This window comes from Heliangelus exortis, chromosome 12, assembly GCF_036169615.1.
Source record: "Heliangelus exortis chromosome 12, bHelExo1.hap1, whole genome shotgun sequence".
Lineage (NCBI taxonomy): Eukaryota > Metazoa > Chordata > Aves > Apodiformes > Trochilidae > Heliangelus > Heliangelus exortis.
The window spans coordinates 19,431,734-19,457,387 of record NC_092433.1 but is presented as its reverse complement, the minus strand read 5'-3'; the positions used below and the strand labels follow the sequence as shown (position 1 = coordinate 19,457,387).

The following is a 25,654-nucleotide window of genomic DNA, read 5'->3' as shown; positions in this document are numbered from 1 at the left end:
TTGCTTTCTGTGCAGCTGTGAGGTTCCCCCTGGGTGCTGAAGGGGCAGGGGGGGCACTGGGGGTACCCACCAAGGGCTAAACCTCTGTCTGCTGAGCCCTGCCCTGACTCCCAAGTCTCATTTTAAGCAGGGTTTTGAGTAGGCAGGAAAGGCATCAGTGCCTTTATTTCGATTTCTTTCACCCAGTAACACATCCAATAAATCTTAGTGCTGTGAAGTCTAATTTATTGCACATTATTGTATTTTTCTTGAACAGCAACAATGACAATATTTCAACTAAGTTTTCTTTTCCTTCTATGCAGGCATCTCTTGCTGCTGATAAAAAATGACCGATATTGAAAATGCCATAATCAGAAAAGACCTCATGCTTTGTTCTTCAAGATAAAGCAGAGAATGGTGCTATTGAACATCAGCTGTGAAAACAACCAAACCACTATTTTGTAATCCTGAGCTCAGTTTAACCCTTTAAAACTATTTATCTAATGCTGATATATCAGTTCCCAGGCCTGCCCCCTGTTCAACCACATCATCTGTGAATGAGGTACAGACTCCAGGAGAGCCAAGGGACCTCTGGAGATGGTCCTGTCCCAGCCCTGCTGAAACAGGGGCAGCTCCAGCAGGGGCTGTGTCTGGTTGGGTATTGAATATCTCCAGGGATGGAAATGCCACCATCACTCTGGGCAACCTGTTCTAGCATTTGACCACCCTCAGAGTTTTCTTACACTGAAATGACATTTCCCATGTTTCAGTTTGTGACCATTGCCTCTTGGCCTGGCTCTGTAACCTTTGCTCCTTCCCATCAGGCACTGAACCACCTGGATTCTCCTGACTTTAACTGGGACAAGCAGAGTGGGTCTGCACAAGAAAGGTGGTGCAGAAGTTGTTTTTCTTGTTGAGGGTTTGGGAAGGGAGCATTTCACCTGCCATTAGAATGGTGAAATGTCTATCCTGAGGGGTGGGTTTTCAATATTTCCTCCAGGGAGTCAGTCTCTGCAGCCCAGGGGCAGGCAGTTACTCTCCAGCTTGCTCTGAACTGGGGCAGTACTTCAGTTTCTCCATAATACATTTCTAACCAGGAAGAGGTGAGCAAGCTTGCCAGCAACCCATGCTCAGTCACCTGGATGAATATTAAAAGATGGGATGACATAAAAAAAATCTCTCCTTTCTATCCACTTCCTCAGATTTTCATTTCATGTCTTTCTTAAAAACAAGTTATGCAAGATCCTCCTGCTGGCCAAACCAGCTTGGGTGAGGGCTGTGCTGGCTCTGGGAGGGTTGTAGCTCTCAGGAAAGCACTTACCTATGACACTCAGTTCTGCACTGGCAAAAATGACCCCGTGCCTGTTCTCAGCTACACACTGATACATGCCAGCATCCGACAGGCTGACATTGGTGATGGTGAGGGAGCCTTGCTCCAGCTGAACTCTCTCCTGCAGGAAACAGTGAAACAAATCAAAAAATAAATAAGGAGATCCCTCTTTGGAACACAATCCCAGCAGTTGTTGTGTCACATTTTATACCAAGATCCGCAAAAAGTAGCAGTAATGGGAAAAATTTGCATGCTCCAATCTGTCTGCCAGCTAAATTTATGTCAGGTTAAATAGTAAATAGTAGAACCACTAAAGTAGTTGGTAAATACAATTTAAAGTGGAGGAGTTTCCCTTGACTCCTCTTTGATTTAATACCCAAACCATTTAGATTAATATCCCTTTCAAGCAGATAAAACTTGAATCAAAAATGCAGTTTTCTTCCATGGTGGCCTATCACGGCCAACCCTGTTCTTTAAATCAGGGGCATTATGACTAGAGATGGCAATGCAGGTTGGTGAGATGGTTGCCATCTTAGCTAGCACAGAGAGAAATACTTGAAATCCTCTGCAGTTTACTGAAAACAATATAGATGTTAATAATTTAATGATCCTTTACTTCATATCAGCCACTAACATGATTTAAGTACAAGACCATCTGCTACTGACCAGCATGAAGCAAGTAAAATCACTGTGTGGAACAAAAAACCAGGGGATCATTTGTCAGCCTAAGGATATGGAGCTCCTGCTATCAATTTTAATAAGTACAGCAAAGTGTTCCCTCCCTCCCCAGGAGTTTTGCCATTTAAAAAACCAGTCACATGAAGAGCTACTGGCTTTCTACTTGGCCATAAAGTGGAAATTTAATGTTTGTGCAATCCTTACTGGGGTTCAGTCAAATCCTGGCTGCCATGTTCCTTCACAAGAAGCAAAGGGGAAAAAAGTGCTGGCTATGGTGAAACCAGTGCTTTGGTGAGTTGTTCCCTGCAATGGCAGGCAATGCTCCTGGTCCCCAGGATGACAGAATGAGAGACACAGCTCAGCAGAGTGAATGGGAATGTTGTTAGAGACCAGTGGGAACACTAACTTCACCTGAACATCAGAAACTGAAACCAAGTATTAATCCTGGGTGATCATTTTCTGACCACAGCCTCCCTAAGTCTCACTTGGCCATTATCTCTTCTTCACAAGGATGCTCCACCCTTAGGTTGGTATTGTGGACCCTTCATTTTGGGAAGTACCTCAGGTTGCAGAGCTGCCTTACGTCCTACTCATCACTACCAGCCGCAGTCCTGATGCCAGAGACACCCAGGAGGAATTGCCTGCACAGAGGGGGGATTTCAGAGCACCCCTTCCATTTCCAGTCCAAAAGTAATAAAACACGTGGAGACAAGAAAGTTGGTGGAACAGGGAAGCCCTGGCAGAGCTTACCTGGGGCAGCAGCAGCTCCCCATCCTTCAGCCAGCGGTATGAGGGCTTCGGCCTCCCGCTCGCTCGGCATTCCCAGGCCACGCTCTCCTCCATGGCTGCATGAGCATCACTGATCTTCTGGATCCAGCTGGGCTGAGCTGCAAGGTAACCAGCAAAGGGGTAACCAACAAAGAAGGAGGTAACCAACAAAGAAAGAAGTAACCAACAAAGAAGGAGGTAACCAACAAAGAAGGAGGTAACCAACAAAGAAGGAGGTAACCAACAAAGAAGGAGGTAACCAACAAAGAAGGAGGTAACCAACAGCGTGCTCTCCAGATGCAAGCGAGCAGCCATCTCTCTGTTAGACCACTTCCAAGTTGGATTTTAGAGGTTTTTTTTTTCTCCTCAGTCCACTTCTGCTTTCTGCAAGATCAGAGCAGGGCTTAATTTTGATTTTAATAATAACACTCAATGAAAAAGGATAGCTTCAGCCACCCTGATCATACAAAACCAAAACAGCTCATGTGCTGCCCCAGTAGAACAAAGGGCACTGTTGGACCACTGGGCCTTCAAACAGATTTGCCTTTTCAGGATCTATATGATTCAGGCTTCAAAGCTTTAAAATTTATAATCCATGTTCAAAACTTGTAATTTAGAATTTTCTCTGCATTGAAATTATTTTTATTCCAGCAATTTAGGCCTGCACAGTTATAGGCACCACTTCAGGTCCAAATTCTCAGTCTTAGTCCTGCCACAGAAAGATCTTCCATACGTATAGAAAATCTGGGGACTCAATAATTATATTCAGGACAATGAACACACCAAGAAAGTCCAAAAGCAGGTAGTAGAGACACTTTTCAGTAGAAAACTGACACTGGCAGTTTTCAGACACTTACGTGATTGTATTTCAAGTTGCATTTCACATTTTTTTATCACCTTTTTTGTCGTTTTGTTTTTTTTTAAACACAGATTAAGTTTATCCAAGCTCAACAGGCAAATCAAGCTCCTCTAAAATTTCCACGTGCTTTTACAGACCATAGAAACCCTCTGACTTTCCCATGTTGTCTTTACAAACCCCATCTGTCTAGATACAACCATTAATACTTATTAGCAAGTCCCATAAAGAAAAAGTGACTTCAGGTTTTTAATGGTCATTTGCCCTATTTAGAGATAAGACAACAAGAGAGACTTAACAGGAAGATGTTACCAGCAGAGGTCTCCAAGAACCTGGTTAATGCTTTTCCCCACGCAATCATACAAAAAAAGACTCAAAGACAGGTAATGATATTAAATATCTCCTTTGGATAAGGAAAGGTCTGAAAGGATAAATTAACCACCAGCATGTCAAAATGGAAAGTTCAGCATACAGCTGGCATGATTAAACCTAGAACACTGGTGTGTCTACCAAGCTGGGATGCTGGATACACAGAGGCTGAGAGCTGGGTGCCCTTTAAAGCTTTGCTCAGGCTGTGACAGATGTGTGCTTAATCCCACACCTATGGCCCCACACACCTCCCCTCTCCCCATGTCTACAAACAACAAAGCACAGAAGAAAGGAGAATTTTGCACAGCAGCTGAACTCCAAAGGACTTGGATAAAAAAGCCCCCCAAAAGCAGGAAGACAAACTGAACATAATGACAATGCAGAAGCAAAAGAAGCAGCTGAAAAAGAGAGCCAAGCAGTGTTTACTTCTCCAACTGCCCCTCCTGCCCTGGTAATATTTTAAGCTTCTTTATTATCTGTACCTAAAGAGATATGAAAGGGAAAGTGTTTAAATGGAGGAAGATGAAAGGCAATTCTGTCATCTGGAGTAAGAATTTGAACAATACCATTGAACTGAGACACCATGAGCGACTGCAGCGGGTTCAGTGGCTCAAGGACATTTACAAATGACTCATGAATTTACATATTTACTGTTCTAGCAGCATCCTACTCATAATTTTGAAGAGACTCTTATTGTCCCATTAAAGGAGCTCTATAAAACCACACAGATCCATTTACTTTCTTTGCAGTACTGTGTTTTACTGACTTCCCACACAAAACCAACAAAATCCAGGCAAAACAACTGAAAGCAACTTGTAAAGCAAGGAAAGCCCTGAAAGGTGAGGTGGGCTCTGTAACAGACAGAGGTAAGCTATGTAAAAAGAAAGAAAACCCTCACACCACGAGCAAAGGAAATTCATTAATCATCCTTATTTCAGGCAGACTCTCAAATAAGGAAAATTCTCACCAAGACAACAAATGACTTTCCTTGTCCAGTGTTTCTGCTGGACTTTGCAGGGCACACACCTGAACTCCCTTCCTAAGGAATGGTGCCGAGATGCAAACGTGAGATGCTGGGAGCTGCCACCCTGGGCTGTCATTCCATGAGCATAATAGGTCCAAAATAAATCTCACTGAACACCCACGTCGCCCTTTGTTTCACAGGAGCTTCATTCTCTGCTGCTCTTTGGGAAACTTTTCTAATTAGGTCAACCTCTCCTTTCAACAGTTCATTTCAGAGAATAGCAGTCACGCTCTTGGCTTCATCTTGAGCAATACACAAGGGTTGGTTCGTGTAGCAAATATGTTTGAGCCACCAAATGAGAGTTGCCATAATATAATGAAATTTGACAGCCTCCCATTGGGGATCGTACCAGGATGTGGTAATGTGACACAAGATTTCAAGCATGATAATTAAAATAATTCAAATAAGGATATGAAACCAGCTCCATGCTACAACATTATATAGCGACATTATTCGAGATAATGACAAGGTTTAATTTATGACTGGTTGCAGTACACCAGAGAAAGTCCTTTGGATCATTTCAGCAGTGCTAAGCAAAAAGGAATTCTTCCATATGATGGGTTTGGAGTATTTAGATGCTGCTGGCCTTGGTTTGTAAACATCTCAGAAAAAAGATCTAGTACCCAAGAAAAAAACCTACATGGAAGCCAATTAAGAATTCAACTGAATTAAAAAAAAAAATCATATGCTAAATCTATAAAGTGGAAGAAAAAGCTTAAAAACATAAGCATGACTGTTACATAAGGATAATTTTTATTTAAAAATACCCCCCTCCTAGGTGATGAGAGCTCTCTGGAATTCATATGCAGGGGGATAGCAGGCAAATGATGGCAGCAGTTAGAAAGAAACCTGTTTATCTTTGGTCACTTTCCAGCCTTTACCAACATGAAGTGGGGTGTTTTAAACCAGGGGGTTATAAAAGGATGCACAAACGGCCAAAAAAATCCAGAATGAGTCTCCCCCTTTGTAAAACACTGAAAGGCACAAGTAGGCACGGGAAAGTTGGAGCAGAAACCATGTCCTAAAAGGCATTTGAAAATTAAACACAGTGGGTGATGATGCATTCCATCAGAAATGAGTAAGACACAAAGAATGATGGGAGCAATGTTAGAAACTAGAAATAAATCTGTAGGTCTTTGCAATCATCAGTGAGTTCAAAACAAGCAAGAAGGCTAAAGCAAATGAGGTACTAATACATATACAGAATCCAATTCTCTGTCGGTGTATATTGATTCCAGTGTTCCTAAGCCAATTTATTGCAGCTGATGACCTAGTGCAGGCTGTGTAATTCATCATTAATGGCAGATGAAAGGCTGAATGACTTGTCCATTACTGTATCTATCCTAAGGAGATTGAGACTGAGCCCTGGATCAGAAAACTCAGAGAAAGACCAGAAAGCCAAGCATAAGTAGTAAGAAAAACAGATGGGAAAAATACATGAGTAATTAAAAATAAAGAATGCAGCCAGTGTATAAGGTTTGCTCAGACAAGTGCACACGTCATCCTGGTCCAAATGGGGATATAGCTTCTGTAAACAAAATCCATATGTCCCTACTTTGTTATTCTTCCTGACAATCACAGGAACATGAAACCAGACCTTCAGTTACACCACTTTCTCCTCTTCTTGTCCTTATCTCCTCCTGACCTCTACTGCCAATTAAGGACTATTTGAAATCTATACAACTCTCAAAGCTGGGCAAATCCTCCACCAAATCATTGGCTTGAATGCTGCACCTAAATGATCTCCATCCATCTACAGCTTTGCAAAGTTCACCAGATGCTGTCACTCTCCCTTCTGCCTCTCTGGAAGACTGACCAGCAAAACCAAATTTAGTCCCAGTCCAACTTGAGACTAAAATATTAAATATCAAGAGAAATACAAACAGACAAAGATTTGAAGGAGTTTACCTACCTGATAAAAACTACTTAAAATTGTCCTTACTTCTTATTTACCACCTGCCCACAACCTGTTCTGCACTACTATGTCACTTTCTCTCTAGCATCACCAGGCACCACAGGACTGTAGGTATTACTGGGACATTTATAAAGACCATTTCTTGGTAACTTATCTGTGTAACAGGTAGCAAACTGGGTTTTCTAGTAAGGCATATGAATTATAATTAAGACATATCTGTCCTATTTATGTGAATTTTCTTGTATTTTTATCAGTCCAGAAACTAATTTTCTTTCAAGGAGCTTTGAATTTTCAGCAAATTATTTGTGATCTGAGACATGCAACTCCCTGATTTTCACTTATGCAAATGTCCTCTAAAAAGCTCTAGACATAATGAAGAGCACAACATGATTTACATTTGAGGTTGTTTTACAGAGCAGCATAAAACAGCTTTTGCACAGATAAAACACAAGTCCACTGATGAAAGAGGGGGACTCTCTTAACTGCAAAATTAAGGAGCCACATGAATTCCTGGTGGGGCTTTGATTTGAGAAGTATTTAATCTGAAAAGCAGTCCAGCCAATTAAAGGGTTTCTGCTGAATATCTTACAAAAGGCTGCAAAGAACTGTAATTAGTTACAAATAAGTCTGATAATGCTGATTCTGCTGCTCTGACACTTTTAGAAACTATTTTCACTGCAATTTTTTCCCTCTTCACCTTAATTTTCCAATGGTTGACTGTTCTCAGTGTGAAAACTTTTCCTCATACCCCATTAGATTCTCCAGGTCCAGGAGAATACTCTGCTGGTGTGGTGCTATTTAACCATGGGCAGCAGGGAGAACCTGGCCAAAGGAAGTCAGCAGAGATATGGAGGGGGAAAGGAGGTGAGCACAGGGATGAACCACACCAGAACCTCATGGATTCACTGTGCTTCTGCATCTGCCCACTGCCTCTTGTCTTGCTCAGGACACCCTTTGGGTTGTAACTGCCTGACTAAGGAGGATCTGACTGAAACAGAATCTAATCATGAATGGAACATTGGATAATTGAATGAAACATTGGCTAATTAATAAGAATCTTCTTGATGCTGGGTCTATGAACAAAAAAGGCAATTTCTTCTTAAATTAGCTAGCTAAGGTAAGCTGCTTACTCTATTTATGAAAAAAAATAAAAATTGGTTGTTGACATTGCTTTTTGCTGGGGATATAAATTTTAGCCTTGCAGAAGGTTATAAAATTTAAAATTTATGAGCAGCTGGATGAAAAATAGAATGGGGTCAATGGGAGTGCTTTGGAAATGCTGTGTTTCCAAACACACAGCTGATGGTGCTCTGGGCTCTCATGGGAGCTGCCCACAGCCCCAGGGACTGCCCTGGCCTGGCTCCCAAAGGCTCAGGGAATGGGCACCCAGGAACTCATCCTTGACCTGCATTTCTGGCTGCTAAACCAGGGTGGAAAAGAAGTTTTTGCAGTTTAATTTACCAGCTCTCAGGAGTTAATTTGAGGAACAGGGTGTTTGGTTAGGAACGGCAGAGAGAACAAGAGACTTATGGCAAGAAAACAAGTGATGTGTTGTTCAGAGTTCTAAGAGCCCAGGAAGCAGGTATAAGTCACTGTAATTGCATTAACATTAACACGTTTCCCAGTGTGTAGGTCTATCTATCAAGTAAGACACAGCACTCAGAACAAATGCTTTTGGAGAGCAATAAACCACAGCCTGCCTGTTGCTGCGTTGGGCTCAAAGCACAGGAAAGGGAGGAAGAGCAGATCTTGCAAGTTTAATTAACCTTTCCTGCTGCAACAAGAATGTCGAACAACTTCAGTGGCACTGATATGCTAACAGAGGAAAAAATAAACATTGATACAAGAATGAAATACAGCAAAAGTCAACCTTCCCTGACAACTTCCAGGAGCAATGAAAGGCGCTGACAACGGAGGCAACGCTGGGTTATCTACACTGAGCAGGCAAATTGGAATTTAATTTTCTTTTTCCCTTTTTTTTTTTCTTTTTTAATACTACACAGAGAGGCAGATAATTGGGTTTAAAGGAGTCACACTGTCAGAACCAGATTGCCATCTCCAAGGCACACCTGGTGACAGAGAAGGTCACTGCATGCAGGTGGCACCTCTAACCGCCCGTATCACATCCTCCAGAGCCTTCCTTCCCTTCTCCTGAAGCCAGCCCTGACCTGCTAAAAGCAACCAGAAAACCTCTGCCAACATTTCAGTTGTATTCCAACACTGACATAACACCTCTCAGCTTTACAAATAATTATTAAGGAAAAGAACTTTCCATTTCAATTAGTCTTATAAAATGTTTACCTGCAGTTTCCCTAAAATAATTTCACTGCCATGTGAAACTCCAGAGCCCAGCTCATAGAAAGCAAGGGCTTTTTTTTAAGAGATCTGTTTCCTGCACTAAGGGGCTGCCAAACACAAGCTATCCCTGGCAACTGAATACTTACAACCTAGTCACTCATCACCCTCAAGACAACAAGGGCAAGATTGTGGTTAATCACCCTTCAAACCAATACCCAGCAGAGGCAGCAGGCTCACACCCCTCCACAGGGAATTCCTCTGCTCACATGAAGAAAAGCTGATGTAAAGATAGTTCCTGGCATGACAAAGAAAGGGAGGAGGACAATCCTCTTCTCCTCAAATCTTGAGCTTCTTGGCTGAAATGACATCTCTAGTTTAGAAGCCAGCACTAGCCACAGTTGCAGCTTTTGTGTAGGAACTGCAGGCCTCCAGGCAATTAGATTATAACTTAATGTATGCTATGCTGGGAGGATCCCAAAGGCTCCATTTGCTGCTTTGCTAGGAAGGCAGGTTTGGCAGTGGGTTGAACAAACGTCTAGAAAATGTCTTTCCATTTACTGTCCACAGGGTAAAGATGAAGAGAAACAGTAAAAGAAGTCTTCAAATCTTATAATTAAAAAAACCAATGGTTTCAATCAACTCTAGATTCTTTCCTTAATATAAAAGATTTCACCTATTTCTTGCTATTCCACTCCTCTTCAATGTTTTCTCATTTTGCATTTTACTCAGTTTTAAAAGAAGTATTCACTAGAACTGGAAGCCCCAAAAGTTCTGACATCTAAATGAAATGTCTTGTAGAAATACTTCCAATTTTAACACATCCCTATATATGACTTTTTTGGTTTGTTTTTTGAAAGCCATCACATTACAAACCAAACTCAATCCAGTTTTGCCAGAAGGTTTAGTTCCCAAACTCTTTTGCTGCAGAGAATTTCTATAAATCAGAAACATCCTTCTCATCTCTTGAGTTCAACCCAATCTCCCCCACTGACAGAAGTTGGGCCCTTAGGACCATGTGGGGGAAACAACACTGAATTTCTCTCCATGTGCTCAAGAGAGCAGCACCCTATTATGCTCCTGAGTCTGTTCTAGGGCAGCAACAAACCAAAGATTTTTAGGATGGTGAGATCTCTGCACACCTGTGTGAGGGGTATGTAACCTACAGTTTTCTTGCTTCCAAAGTATCCAACAGAAACTAAATACCAAACCAACAGCCCCTTCATCCCTTGAAAACTCCTCTCTGTGACTTTTATTCACCTCTGCATGGGGTAATCCACAGTAACTCAGAACTGGGAAAACTTCCCCACTGCCAGCTTGGTTCATCTGCTAGAAGGCATTTAATCCCAGCTTTCCGGGCTGTGTAACCAGTGACCCCTCTTTAAAGCAGGTCTTAATTGGTTAGAAGCAATTAACATTTATTACCACAAGCTCGAGTGACACATACATAATAAATCCCAAACTGCAACCCCCAGGATGCTCCACCAGAATCTCTGCTTTACCCTCATGGACATGAGAAGGCAAAGGAGTCCTCTGCAAGTTTTTTCTGCATGTTGCCATGCAGATGTCCTTCCAGAGATGGGCTTCTGTCCCAACTGCTCTGATTCTCAATTCATATGCACCACTCAGACAGGTTTTATTTCACATTATACCCTTTTTGAGATGTGCTGTTTGTAAAAGGGGTGTTTTTTTTAATTTGCTGCATACTCCATCCGAGACAATAAACCCCCTGCAAGCAGGCAGGCTGCTTACCATAAAATGTCAGTTGTCCTCTTGCCACGTTTTTCCCTCTCACATTTTCAGCTACACATTCATAGAGTCCAGCATCTTCCTGCTGAAAATTTGGGATTTCAAGAAGTCCACTCGATCTGTGTCTCCTGGCTTTTCTGGGGATCTGTTTCCCATCTGCTCTCCTCCAGCTAATGGTAGGAACTGGGCTAAATGGGGAAAGCAAAGCAAAGTAAGACTCACAGAAAAAGCTGCAGGATTTGTCCTGATAAGCTCATTTGATCAACCTAAGCCTGCTTCATTTCTGAGGATGCTGAAGACATGGTCAGTCAGAATAATCTGGCACAGGATCTGGACCAATTTTATTAAGGGTGGTTTATAAACGTATATATACACACATCAATGTTGTATTGCTCACATAGAGGATATTATTAAAATGCTGCTTTGACAAAGTTGAATTTGGGGTTGTGCTGTGACAATGCATCCCCTTTTCCTACCAGTCCCACATTTGGATTTTGAAAGCATTCCCAATGTTTATTCTAGAAGCAAGAGATGTCTTAAGTGTCACATGAGACCTCAAACCAGGAGATGCACAAACACATCTTTACAGAGTGAGTTACACCTGCTGCCTTCTGGGGGAGTTTATATTTGTGGTGAGCAGAGCCAATGTTCTCCAAGTCCTTTCTCTATTATGAGTAACTCCTGCTGAGGAAAGTGAAGGATTAACAAGTCTTGAAAACTCTGCAGTATGACTATGAATGTGAGAAGCTAGAGGAATAATAATAATGGATCAAAACTTACTTCCCCAAGGCAAAGCACTCCAGTTTCACCGTTGTTCCCTTTGCAGATGGAACTGTTTCTGGGAACTGCACTTCTATTTTTGGCTCATACTCTCCCATCACCCCTGTGAACATAAAATAGATGCTTAAAGCTTGGTTGAATTTTTGCAATAAATTCGGAAGTGGTCCCATGCTAGCACAGAGCTGTTCTATACATCATTACTTGCCCAATTAATCCATTCATTTTAAACATGGCCTCTTTCTAACAGCCGTGTAGTGTGGGCTCGTTTCCCATTTACTGCCAGAGGAAAATCTGAACCAGTGCTCCACACCATCTGCCAAAGATTAAAATTTCTTCATGGCTCTGTTGCTTTTTGCTTTTGAATATTCAGGATTTTTGCAGGTAACTTTATGAAATAAGGAAAGCAATAATAAGAGGTTCACCACCTTCTAGAAAACAAACTGTGGAACAAATAGCCATTAGGAAAAGTTTTAAAAGCACTGGAGCTAATCAAGGCTTCTATTAACTTCAAGGATTTAGATGCACAGAGATCACCTACTCTTTAGGTAATTATTTTTACTCTCCCAGTAATTCACATGTTGTGGCAGCCTCTTCATGAAACTGTGTCCAAAAATTTGTGCACATAAAAGGGCCATTATATTTCATGATGCACAGCTACATCTCCAGTCACTGTGCTGCCTTTAGAGCAGCAGGTATCATTTCACCAGTGGTGATTATCAGCTAATTGATGAGTGCAGTTTAAATCCTCAGCACAGGGCGCTGCCTGGATACAGGCCAAGCACGGGGCACTGGGCTGGGAGCTGGGCTGGAGCAAGTAAATGCCACCAGGATGCACAGATACAGCAATGAGACAGCCCCAGCAACCCAGAGGTGAGACAGCACATGTCTGCAGAGGGAACTGGGGCTGCTCCTGGTGACTGCAGTGCTGCTTTTGTGCAATAAAAATATTTTCTCCACTTGCACGCTGCATCCACGCTGCCACAGATCCATACAGCTACATGAAAATACTGAAGCAAGATGTGACTTTGTGCATTTGTGGGAGGGAATAAAAAGGGACAGAGGAAAAATATCCTCTTCCCTGGACACACTGCACTTTGCACCCTCTATTTGTCACCATCTGGTAATATCTCTCCATGGGGGCAGAGAGTCTGAGCTGACACCAACCATGACAGCCACCACTGCACCCTCTGCTCCTGCCCCCAGCCCCAAACCATCCACGATAATTTTTCTCTCCAAGGAGGAAAACCTGTCTGAGGATAACTAATGGGGTAAGAGGCACCTTCTGCTTCCACAGCACAGCGACCAGGAAGGACCCTGAGCTCTGAGCAAAAAACCACAAAAGGCTGCTGCAAGCAACACCAGGAGATCTGTCACTCTGGAGCCTCGCAGCAGAAAACAAGCAAAAAAGGAGCACAGAAATCACGAGTGGGGAAGGGGATCTGCCTACAAGATCTGATTTCATCCCCTATGCCCCTATCTTTGCCTTTTCGAGATTCCAGCTCAAAAGCCTGGAGCTGTAAAGCAAGCAGTGCTTGACAAAAACACGTGCTGGAAAGCTGTGTCTCCAGGATGATGACATTCAAGAGAAACAACTGTGCCACAGATGGGAGGTGTTCAGCACTGAGAGCCCAAAGGATTCCTGACTGAGCCTGGAAAAATTTCTGCCATATACCAAAGGAGAAATGGGAAAAGAAACGTTGGGATTCTCGCAGGCTACAGTAAGAATACCCACCAAGTAATTCATACACACATCTGTTAAAACAAGTGAGATGCTTCTTGTGAAACAGCATAGGATCAGCCAAACTGTGAGCACCCCACCTGTTTTCTTCCTACAGCCCCTGGAATTGAGATTTTTTCAAGTTTTTAAGTGGGAGATTATCATCAGTGTATAAAAGGAGTCTTCCCTTTTTCTCTCTTCAGCCCAGTGTGAAATAACTAAATTAACTAAAATAACTAAATTAACTAAAAAACCAAATATAGGTACTATTCTTTGTTTTATGTGACCAGCATTGCTTTTGCATAGCATCTTACTGCACCAATTATTTCTTTGAAAGTACGAGCCACAAGGACACGATCAATCCCATGTGACAACAGAAATGATCTGCAGTTTAAAAATAACTTGGATTTTGTGGAAAACCAGAAATTTCACCAGGAGATTGTTCCAGAGTATCTGTATTCTTTTCAGAATTCATAGAAAGTATTCAGATATGAAGCCAAGCAGGTAATAACTTAGAAATTCTGAGCAACAGATGATTTTCTGAAGCAGGCACTGGAGGAGGTTGGACACCAACCCTCCAGCCCAGGGCTGAGGAGCCTCAGAGCTGCATCAACCCCTCTGTCACTCAGGAGCTGCTGAGGGGGAACAGGGGACCCCCAGCCCTTCTCCTGAGCTCCATGAGGACCTTCCTAATCCCACCCCCTTGCTGCTCACCCAGGCAGCAGCTCAGTTCATGTCACTGTATCAGAAGAGGTATGTATTAATGTTTTTTCCACCTAACTCACTAAATAAAATTAAATGGAACTGAAAAGTTAATTGTTGATGAGCTAGCCCCCGAGCCTACTAAATTAATGATAAATTGTTGTAAGGCAAACAAGATGTCATATATATTAAGATACAGTGGACATGGCAGCTATGACTACAAAAAAATTAAAATGACAACTTTGCCAGTGGAAATACGATGTGCCTCACATTTTGCTCATTTCTGCTGTTCACACCTCTGAAGCAACATATGTAATTTCTCAAGCATGCTGGTGTGTTATATTTGGGTTTTGGAGGGTTACTCTACATGGAATGAATAATTGAGACCTGCTGATTTTGAAAATGAAGCTTGCCTGTAGTACTGCTGCAGTCTGGTCTTCAAACAGACACTTAGCCCATCTTTGACTCTGCAGGTAAAACAGCACCTTTCTTGTGTAATTCAGGAACGTATTCCCCAGCCCCTCAGAGACTCAATTAAAGTTTCATATCTTTAATAAACAACAGAGTGAACTTCAAAGGAGTGGGAGGACATCCCTGTGAGTTAGCTCAGGAAGGTGACTGCTCCCTGTAAACAAATGGGAGCGTGCAGGGGAGTGATGAACAGGGGAAAGCATCAGCCCAGCCCCAGTGCAGAGCTGAACCTTGACCATGATAAATAGAAGCACTTTCAGCTGGGTAAGGTTTGCAGAAGAGTCCTGTTAATGTAATACTTCAAGGTATTTCTGTTTCAACCTTGGGTATATTATTAGCATGACACAAATGACAACATGGAGGGGGCAGCTGCAGGCAGCAACTTGCTCCTGTTTTACCAACAGAATTCTGGGCAAACACCACTAGGTGACAATGGATCTTCATCTAGAAGAAGTTTCTAGTAAGGCATTTCTATTTCTGAAACAAATGTCCTGTTATCCTTTAAATGGAAATAATTTAATTAATTTTAATTGCAAATTAACACGCAAATTTATTTTTCTTATCTACCCACAAATGACAACGATAGAAATCAATTGCCTGGATAAATTTAGAAATTTTCTTTTGCTTTCTTCTTGCTTTTGTGAGTTATTCCACAGGCTACTAAAAATAGCACTTATTCTGCTGGGAAATAGAGCCTGAGCTAACAGTTACTGAAACAACAAAGTGCTTTTGTTCACTTCTGGGCTGCATAAAAATGAGCTAAACTGGTATAGCCAAACTCTAACATCTATTTTATTTCCTGTCTTAAGACAAGTGTCACCAGGGTTTTCTTCTGTAACTACTGCCTGATACTGAGAGTTGTTCCAGTGCTGGGAAAAGAAACCTTGGCCACAGCATCATAAACCCCACCACTGTCCATGACTTTGAAGGTCTCCAGGCTCACTGAATGTCTGCAAAGGGGAAATTCTCTCCCTTTACTCTGCTGTCAATGCTCCAGGGAACGACTTTTTCTTTGTGTCAGCCAGCAAAAGAAAACAAAATCTCTCCAACCCCCGTCCCCTCTTTCCCTCTTTTTTGAGTCCTACCATCATTCCTGAGGATGAGTGGGGTGGGGGGGCCCAGGACCCGGGTGTTGGTCACTGTGTTGGTCACCACACAGGTGTAGTTGCCCACGTCTGAAGCCTCCACCTTGGCGATGTACAAGTTGCCGGTCTCTTGGGAAACGAAGCGGCGGTTGTCCTGGTGTACGAAGGTGGGGTACTCGTTGAAGATCCAGGCATAGGTGAGCTCTGGAAGCACAAGGTACCACCAGCATTAGTGACAGGACACACATCCTCGTGGGGGACAGGCTGGTGCTGGGCTCTATCCCAAGCTGGAGCCCTTAAAATGGTTTTTTCCCAGTCCCCTTGGTTAGGGAAGCTGGTGCCACAGCCCACCAAGTGACAACCCCCCTCACACTTGGCTGGGTTTGATGGTGACAAATCTGTGTTTCCAACAGTGCCACTTCTGAGACCAATATTCTTGTTGTTTCTCCACATTCTGCCAGTATAGGATAGAATGCCTTTCACAAGAACCCCACCTTTTTGTCATGAACATTTCAGCCCAACTCATGATTTTTCTTTTATTCTCTTTTTTCCCCACCCTTTCTAAAGACAGGTCAGAGGAGGAGCTGCCAAGCTGAGTTATCCCACAGTATGTATTTTATTCCTTTGGAATTTCTGAATCAGCAAAAAAATAAATTAAGCAGCTGTAATCTTCCATGTGACTAATTAGATAGTACTCTGTGTTTTATAGGGCATCTTTGCAAGTTATTTGAGCAATAAAAAATAAGCCCGAGATGCTGTGAGTGGTTGCAGAATTTGTAAGTGAGGTTAAGGCAATATAACCCCATCATATTTGCATAAGACTAATGCACAAACACCCTGAAAACACTTGAAGAATTAAAGTGAACACAGGATCACTGCAGTTTTCTAAGGGAACACTAATTATACAAAAAAGTGTATTCTTAGTTTAATACTCTAATGAGTCATAACTGTAATTGACCTTAACTTTGGAAAAATATATTCTGCCCTCATGTTCCACTGTTTACATATATGAGAGGCTGAATACAGATTGTTGGCTTTTATTTATTTATTTGCAGCAACAGGATTATAAAATGCCTGATTAGACTTTTAGGAGGCTATGGTAATTATGTTTACGTGGGACTATCTAATCATCATATTTACACATGTGCATCTCATTATAAATAACCTCATGCTGATGTCAAGAGGATACTCAGAGCAAACAAGGTACCTCTTCTCAGCTGGCTTATTATTTTCTGCAAGTAGTTAAGTTGTTTTTTTTAAATGTACTCTTGGTGAACAATTATCTTGTTCCTCCAGAAGCATCCAGCAATAGGCAAATAAGCATCACTGCCCTGGAACACACAGAAGCATTTAAGTCTGAGTGAAATCTTCACACAGCTGGTTTCCACCAAAGCCCCCTGAGCTCTGTAATATCAGTTTGCATTGACCACAGAATGGTGAATTGACCACAGATTCCTCAGGAAAAACACCAAACTGGGAGGATCTTTCTGCATCAACAAGCCCTGTCTTCGCCTGCCTTGCCCCAGGAGCTTATGCACTTCCATTTGTAAATATCCCCTAAAAGCAGCCAGGTTTTTGGCTCCCACTTTAGTGTTGCAAGTTGGTATTACTTCAATTGCTAAGAACCCTCTAATTTCCAGGTTAAATATTTTCATTGCTAGTCTATAGCTGTGTGCTTCTGGGCTAATGAGGCCTTTAGCTGTAAGAGTTCTTTCCTCTTTTCTGGTGAGAGCCATCAAGAGCCCTTCTGCCTTCCTTTTCAAGACAGGCTTTCCAATCTTCTAATCGTTGTAGTAGCTTTTCCCTGCCTCTGTCTTAGTCAAGAGTCTTGAATATTTGTATCATTTGAGCTGAGTGCCAGGCTGGAAACCCTGGGTAAGCAGGTCATGGAAAGAGCAGACAGCAAGTGGAAAGATGTGCAAGAGTAAAGAGGGGTGGTCAAAGAAAGCTTCAAAAAAGAGAGAGTCTGGGATGCAGAGGAACACAGCACAGGGAGAACTAAAGGAGACCTGTTTCTAGTGTGCATAACATCAAGGTCTCCCCAAAAGCCATCTTCAAACTGTATTAATTTTGCTACATAAAACTGAGAAACAAAACGAAGATCTGATGTTACACCTCTGCCTTTTGGTTTTTTCACTACAATAGAATAATTTCCATACAAACAGTTGTCTAGAAAAATACAACTGCCTGAGTTTCACAGAATTAAATATTAGGCACAGTCCATTGTTGCTATACAACATTTAAAACAACTGGAAATTCTCTCTCTCTGGCAAATAACATGGGATTAATGGAATAGAGAGCCCAGGGAATAATGCAGGCTGGAGCATCTCTAAGTGTTTTTGTAGCTATGTGTAACTAAATACTGTATCAAACTCACTTTGATTTCTTTAGAGATCCTAGTGCAGTATTTATGGCTTTTCAAACTTGATGGATTTCTTTTGATAAGGGTGCATATACTAATTGCTCTGGAAGTGACAGACAGTCCACATCCCAGAGGCAATTTGTAACAACTGTGTAAACAGATACTTAAAATACATCCTGAGCTGGCTCCTGGTGACTGCCCCTGATCCAAACATTTGCTGAACTTACAGACCCGGAGTCTTTCAAGGAACAAAGAACAAGCAGGAACAGACCATTTGCAGTTCTCTAATTACACATTAGACTCTACATCCTTGAGGAATTCATTACAAACTTCTCCTTTCTAATTTGAGGCCCTTTTTATGCAATGTTGACTAATTTACAGTGCTTTTAATTTCCCCTTTAAAACACAATCAAGTAGGTCTCTCAAACACAGAATATTATCCAAAGATTCATGACCCATATTTGCTGTTTTTCTAGAGAAGCAGAAGCTCTGCCTCCTGTGGAGCACCTGCCTGGTTATCCACTGCAAAAACCTACACCATACCTGGACAATACCCTTCTCCTTACTGTCCTCCTGGCTTGCATTTCCAGGCTAGATCAGAATGAGCTGAAGATTTTGGGGTGACAAATCTTCCTTTCTGTAATAATTATCAGTATGGACTGTAGGATGGAGGAGCCACTTGTTGGTTTTTGGTACAGATGGTCTATCACCCTGAATGAAGCCATCACCAGACATTTGGAAGACATTTGATCCCCAACCTTGTCTTGCTCTACCCAGTACATAAAGAACATTTTTCCCTTACACAAACCCATACTGACACGTACTTGGAAAGCCCACACTTTGAGTTTGGCGGAAGTGAAGGGCACAAAGATGCTCAGCTGCTCCCAGCTGAGACCCAGGGCAAGAAATCCCACACCCTGCCCTGCCAGAGCAGCAGAGGCTTTCAGGAGCAGCTCAGCCACACAGAGATCAGTTCCCACTACCATGATACTACACATACCACATGCAAATCAGCAGGAGAACATGACAGGCCTGCTGTACACCTCAAACACCTATCTCTGCGACATCAGACAGGAACTGTCTTGATTCAAAGCTCCCCCGACAGCCTTTTACTCAAGCTGCTATTTGCAAAGTCATTTGACTCAAGCACGTGTGGCAGCAATACCAAAAAGGAAGGCAGACACCTTTCTCTTCACTCCATGTACCCCTCTCAGAGCCTCTCTCACACCACCTGCTCCCCCAAACATCACAGTGACCCCTGATGCTCAGGGAGCCTCTGTGGTTCAGGACTAAGGGTACCAGTGGGACCACATGTCCTTTGCCACAGACAAATATCTAGGAATATTTAAAAACAGAGCCCAAGGCCTTTTCCACTAGTGCACAGCTAAATACCATGATTTAATAAAATACAGAGCAGCCAGCACCTGTCATCAACTTCAGCAATTAAAAAAGGAATAAATTATTCAAGCCACTTGAATACAGATTTAGGCTGTTCAAGAGACATCATTTCAATGTTATTACCAGAGTGCAGACAAACTCTTCCCCATGCCAAGTTGCATCCCTGTGCCTTGCTGCAATGGTTTTGTGGGGTTTTTTTGTTGTTGCTTTTTGGTTTTGTTTTGCTGGTTTTTTTCTCAGCAAAGCAGGCAGCCCTCCTGGGTCTGCTTTTCCTGATACATTCAGATCTCACCATTTTTGTAAAGCACTCAATGATAAAGTCTCTTCAGGCCTGAGTCTCTCCTGTGTTGCCCCCAGAATACTCTCTACTCAAGACAAATGAAGCTAGAGGCACTGTAAACTTTAAAGTTTCTCTAAATGACAGCAAGTAGTAAAAAAAAAAAATAAACGTTACTGAAAGCTGAGCAGAAATTCTGCTATGAGTAATTATTATAATTAGACCATATGGTTTACCAAAATAATGTTCTCTGCACTCTGGTCTAGTCACATGCGTATTATTTTTTGTCTTTGCCTTTTAGTACAAGAAACTTTTTTTTCCAATATATATATTTTTTAAAGTCTCTTCCATAAAGCCAGAGCTGCCACTTGAAAAAGTCTCTGTAGCTATTACGGGAAAAGCTATTAAAACATCAAGATTATGGTCACCATAAAGCTGAACAGAAGAGTGAAATGTTGAAATTAGTATTAGCCAAAAAATGGGAGTCATTTATCATTTTTAATAAGACCAGTGTGGTACAATACACTATTATTTTTTTATAGCATTACTGAAAGTTAGAGATTAATCCAATCTTCAATGATTCCTATAATTTCTGCATTATCACCTACTATGTCACTCTCAAATTCGACAGGAACAGTTTTTCAGTGTCAAACAAAAGATTTGCAGTATTTCCTGTATATCTCAGTGCACAAAAACTATGGTTCATTAAACAAATGCAAAACTGAGGAACAGTGAAATCATGGAAAATTTTTCCTAGAAAGAAACTATTCCCTTCAGCCCCCAGCTACAGCAACCAGAGGGAGTGAGAAACTGGATGCAGCATTATGCCTTGAGTAGGTAATGTCCCAATTTTTGATAAATAATATGTAGGTTTCTCTGGTTTTGCTCTGATTGCCTGCATTCCTTGCTGTTCAAATTTCTCTTAAGTGCTATTAACAGGGTGCTTTGATGGTTCCACTAAATTTGGGCAATGATAAAGTATAAACTGATTATCTGAGGAGTGCCCTGTGATTTCTTTCTGTATTCTCATCTTGCTCACTTAATTGTGCTACTGCTTATAGGGGTAACTCATAATACCAAATTTCACTGCAATCTGATTAAGCAATCAACATCTCCATGAATAATACACAAGCTAGGAAAGAGGCTTTTTTTTTTTTTTTTTTGTGGACCTTCAGACCATTTCATTGCCCTGCTGGCACTTCAGGTCAATTTTTTATCTTTCTATCTTCTCTTCTTAAATAACTGCCAGATTTAAAGGAATCAACCTGGATGCAAACAATATACCTTAATTCTCCCCTTGACTCTGCACTCTGTCCTTTCCATCACACTACATCACACCACAGCTTCTAAGCCTCAAATGCAAGTTTTAATAAAAAGAATAATGAATAATGAACAAGATTAATCTAAAGTTAATAATACATTCTTGGATGAACCCTCATCTATGCTCAACCTGATGATGCAGTTACTCAGCAGCCAGCCTGTCAGCTGCTGTGCCCACAGAAATATGTGGGAGGGGAAAAACACAGGTACCCTTCATCTTTGCTTGTATCACTGAATGGGTGTGCAGAATATTTTGGAACACAATGAAAGTGCCACTGGTCACTGTTATCAGTGGCAATATGGTGATGATGGGGATGCTCAGGAACACACCAACTCATGGAAGGCTGTGAGCAGACTTTGAGAGGTCACCTCTCCAACCTGAGGCCTGATAGTGATGACATCTCTGAGGTTTTTCAAACTTTTCCTTACAAAAGGACAGGGAAAAACTTCCAATATGGTCTAACAGGGGGTGACACACCAGTTAGAGCAGGGCTGCATGGTATTGCTGGCATCTCCCAACCATGCAGTAACAGTAGCTGCAAGTGGCCCATATCTACTTGGTGGAGGTGTAATAATTCTTGTAGTTTTAACCATGCCCACGTGTTTGTCAGAGCAGGGTCACGGTAACAAAGTCTGGACAGATGTCTACATCCACACACAAAGATACAAACCACACACAACGTGTCCAATGCCACCTCTCACAGTTTGCTGCTCTAAATGTACTCATGAACAATACAAATACACAAATTGATGGCACGTGCCATGAGCTGGAAGTGTGTAAGGATGAGGAAAACATAAAAATCAGACAAATTCTACTCACTCATCCTCCCACCAATGTGCAAGGCCTGCAGGGCTGGGGTTGAATCCATGCCCTCCCAGCACACAGAGCTTTCCATACAGGTAATTAAAAAGGTGAGAGGCCTTCATTACCTGCAACCTAATCAATACCCAGCTGTATCTGCTCCATCTCCATTTTTCTGTATCTCTAGAAGAGTTAAATATTAAATGGCTGTACACAATTGACCTGCCTTATCTCTCTCCCCCAGCTCCCAGCTCCAGTCGATGCCTGGCCCTGCTGGTTGCCCACACAGCAGGAACATTAATGACAACTGCTCCGTGGTGATGGAGCACTGGGACTCAGTTTTAACTTCAAGTTCCCTCAGGGAGAAAAACCAACAGCAGCCTTAATCTATGACTGAATGGAAAACGTTATGAGATGGAGAGTTCTGGGCTGTTGTATTTACTACAGTTAAATAAATACACGAACCTATTTCAGAATCATCTGATGGGCAGCAGACCCCTCCTGCATCCCCACTGAACCAGGGGAGAGGCAGGTTTGGGGAGAAACTACATATTTTTTTTTATCTGACAAAACTCAAACTGTCTTAAATAAATTTACAGCTCAGCCTGGTCTTGTCTGAAAAGAAACCTCACAACCCAACCCAATCTATATTTATCAAACAGGCTTATAGCACATTGGGGAACCAGGTTGAGATTTGATGCCACTGAGCCTCATGCACCTCTGGCTTTACACTGATTTTTTTTTTTTTTTTTGAGTTTGGCTCAACCCAGCAGTGACCAAGCTGCTCTTGGGCAGACTCTGTGGTAAGGATCAGCTTCTTTGGCCATGCCCCATTCCCAGTGGAGACGCAACCTTGAGCTGCACCAACCACTGAATACACCCTGAACACTTGAAAAGTTGGGTTGCTGGGACTACCAAGAGAGATACTGGTCCACTAAAGAAGGAAACTATGAATTGGAAGCTTATTTCTGCCAAGGAATAGGAAATTACCAGATGAGCAATTCCGGAATAAACCACCAGTGGCATAAAGCAGTAGCCAAGGGTGGTCCTGGGAGCTGATTCAAGGTGAAAAAAAGATTATGAAAAAAATCCTTCTGAGCATGCAGTGTGTCGTGCCATGTCATTACACCAAGCCAGCCTCAGAAAAGCCCAACAATGGAGAAGGCACTCACCAGTGGGTAAATAGCTGGATATTTACTACAACCTCTACCTGTACTAATCATGCAACACCAGACTCGTGGAAGCCAGGAGATGCATGGTTGATCTCCTGTGGCACTGATTCAAGCCTGGATGATTTCACAGCTTTTCCCACTGAGTGCTGTATACTATGAGTATGATGCTCTCTCTGTTCCTAAGTTGATTTCAATTAGAAAATTCCAGTAAAAGAAAAAACCAAAAAGAATAGCTTGATACTGTCCAGAGTAGCAACAACATCCTTCCAAAGAAACACACATCTTCACCTGACAGCCAGAGATAAAGTACCTCTGTGGCAGATAGTGTCACAGTAGCAAATGGAAAGGAGAAAAAGGAGAGGTTAGCCAGAAAAAGAGATAAAGAGGGGCAGGACTGAAGCTGCCAGTTACTTATGGGTAAACATCAAATGAGAATAAACACACTGTTAGGTTCTGCACTGCAGTTCTGCTGTGAGAGGTTCAATCAATGCTTATGTTTTCCAGACTTGTTCTACATTAAGTGCTACACACACCACCTTAAAGAATGATGCAGATTTAATCCGCCAGTTTGTTTTCTGCTTCAAGTCAGAAAGAGTTAGCCTAAAAATCTTTGTGTGTGTGTATGTGTACTTGCTTCTAAAGCTAAAGGTCCCTAGGCTTGTTTTAAAACATATTTCAATGTGACCCAGTTAATCCCTTAATACCAGCTTTCACTACCTTTGATCAGCCCCTTACTGGAGCTATAAGAGATTAGATTCAAACCTTTGAAAAAATAAAGAAGTTGGTTGTAGACACTTTTCTCACTGCAGAGAATTAATATTGTGATCAGCTCCAATGCTGAACTGTCTGGCCAAGCCATGTGGGATGATATACCCTGTAGGAGAGGTCCTGCTACACAGTGCTGTGGCACTTGCCTGTAGCACACAGGAAAAACCCCATTCTGTTCACACATTTCATAGGTAACCAATGCTCTGATCCACACCAGCTGAAAACATTGCCACAGTTGCACACTTAGACATATGCACCAGGTAACAGAAAATGCCCAAACCAAACCTCCATGGATTTCCCAAGGACAAAATACACACACACACACATCCCCAGGAAGGAGTGTGCCCACAGCCAGGGCTCTGACTGCCACCAAGTGGTGTGTGCACTCTGGGGACTGGAAACCCAAAGCTGCCTGGAGAGGTGGAGCTACAGCAATACTGTGCTGGTGTCAGCATCAGCCTTTCTGCTAGTACCATCATCACAGCCTCTGTGGTGGCTTCTGAGAGCTCTGTGTGAGGAGTCCAGCTGAAGCTGGGTTTGGAGGGTTAGAGCCTGGGAGCTAGGCTCAGCTCTCTAATTGATGTTATAAAGATGTTACAGCTTTCGATAAATGTCTATTGACTGAATTCTGTCAGAGGAGAGATTTCACTCATCTTTAGCCAGCCCCTGCTGGCTCTACCCCCTTTCAACACCACTTCAATCTTCATTTAGTGGTGACTGCAACTGAACAGGGGAATAAACCACATGACTAGCTCACAGATGATTTCTTTTTAAAGATGTCACAAGCTGTCACTGATAAATAAAAAAAAATCCATTAATGTCATGTTCCTTATTATTTTGGTATTTTCAAGGTCTTTACTGGAGGGTTGAGCCTCACAGACATCCCACCTCACTGTCTGTCCCTGACAGCCCAGCTGGGGGACAAACATCCAGTGGAAGGTGGTGGAATGGTGGCAACACTGAAGGTGATGAATGACATATGTCAGCTGAAAATTTGGGTCTGAACGCCTGTACCAAAGTCTGTTCTTGAATGTGACCCTGTTCTGCAGCTCTTGCTCATACAACCCACCCTTGCTGAAATGAGGTAGATCACATACACACACTCAGGTGCTTAAATTAAATGTGAATCTAAACCAAGCCTGGCAGTTGTGCTGTCGGAAATCTCTGTAATTTCATAAATTCCTCAATTAAAACAGCACTGCATGTTCTCTGTGCTGTCAGAGCTATCAAGCCAAAGCATTCCCCAATTGTGCTTTATCCTTCTCCCTTATCCTCAAATGCATTGATAAACTCATGCATGCACTGAATCAGCAGTTTCAGAGAAAGGATTATGTCAGATTAATTTTAATCTAATCCATTTCTGTCTGCTGAGAAGCTTTTTACGTCTTGCTTTTAATAATTTAAACACTGACTGTGGCACAGTATAAAAAATAAATTATGGGAGATGCACTTTAAATGGAAGTTACAACTTTCAGTCACTTCTTATTTAAATGAGAGTTTCACATGTCTGATTCTAAGCTTAATGAAACCCTTTTGCTGAACTGTAATAATCTTCATCATGTGGAACCAGATGCAGACAACTCATGCTCTCCTGCAGCTCCCAGAGCTGGTGAGGAATCCTCATGTCTAATCCCCCCCACTCTGCTGGAATGGAGGGAGATGAGGAGTGTGAGATCTGCCAGGCTGCTAAGATGTGGCTGCAGCTTCCAGGGGTGTCACTGCAACTTCCAGGGTTGTCACTGCAGCTCCCAGGGGTGTCACTGCAGCTCCCAGGGGTGTCACTGCAGCTCTTGCATAGGAACCTTGCCTCGGAGGTTCTGCCACAAGGCTCTAGGAA

At 42.3% G+C, this 25,654-nt stretch overlaps 1 protein-coding gene across 4 annotated transcripts in view; it reads right to left on the bottom strand.

Moving 5' to 3' along the window:
• The window catches only part of LOC139801712 (contactin-4), a 257,518-nt gene that overhangs the window by 53,124 nt on the left and 178,740 nt on the right, over nucleotides 1–25,654 (bottom strand). For all 4 annotated transcript variants that reach the window (XM_071756351.1, XM_071756350.1, XM_071756348.1 and 1 more), the window contains 5 exons: nucleotides 15,719–15,922; nucleotides 11,744–11,846; nucleotides 10,967–11,151; nucleotides 2,738–2,874; nucleotides 1,301–1,430 (listed from right to left, as the gene is read on the bottom strand). In XM_071756351.1, the coding sequence (XP_071612452.1) occupies nucleotides 1,301–1,430; nucleotides 2,738–2,874; nucleotides 10,967–11,151; nucleotides 11,744–11,846; nucleotides 15,719–15,922 (759 nt within the window). The remainder of the gene's footprint in view (nucleotides 1–1,300; nucleotides 1,431–2,737; nucleotides 2,875–10,966; nucleotides 11,152–11,743; nucleotides 11,847–15,718; nucleotides 15,923–25,654) is intronic.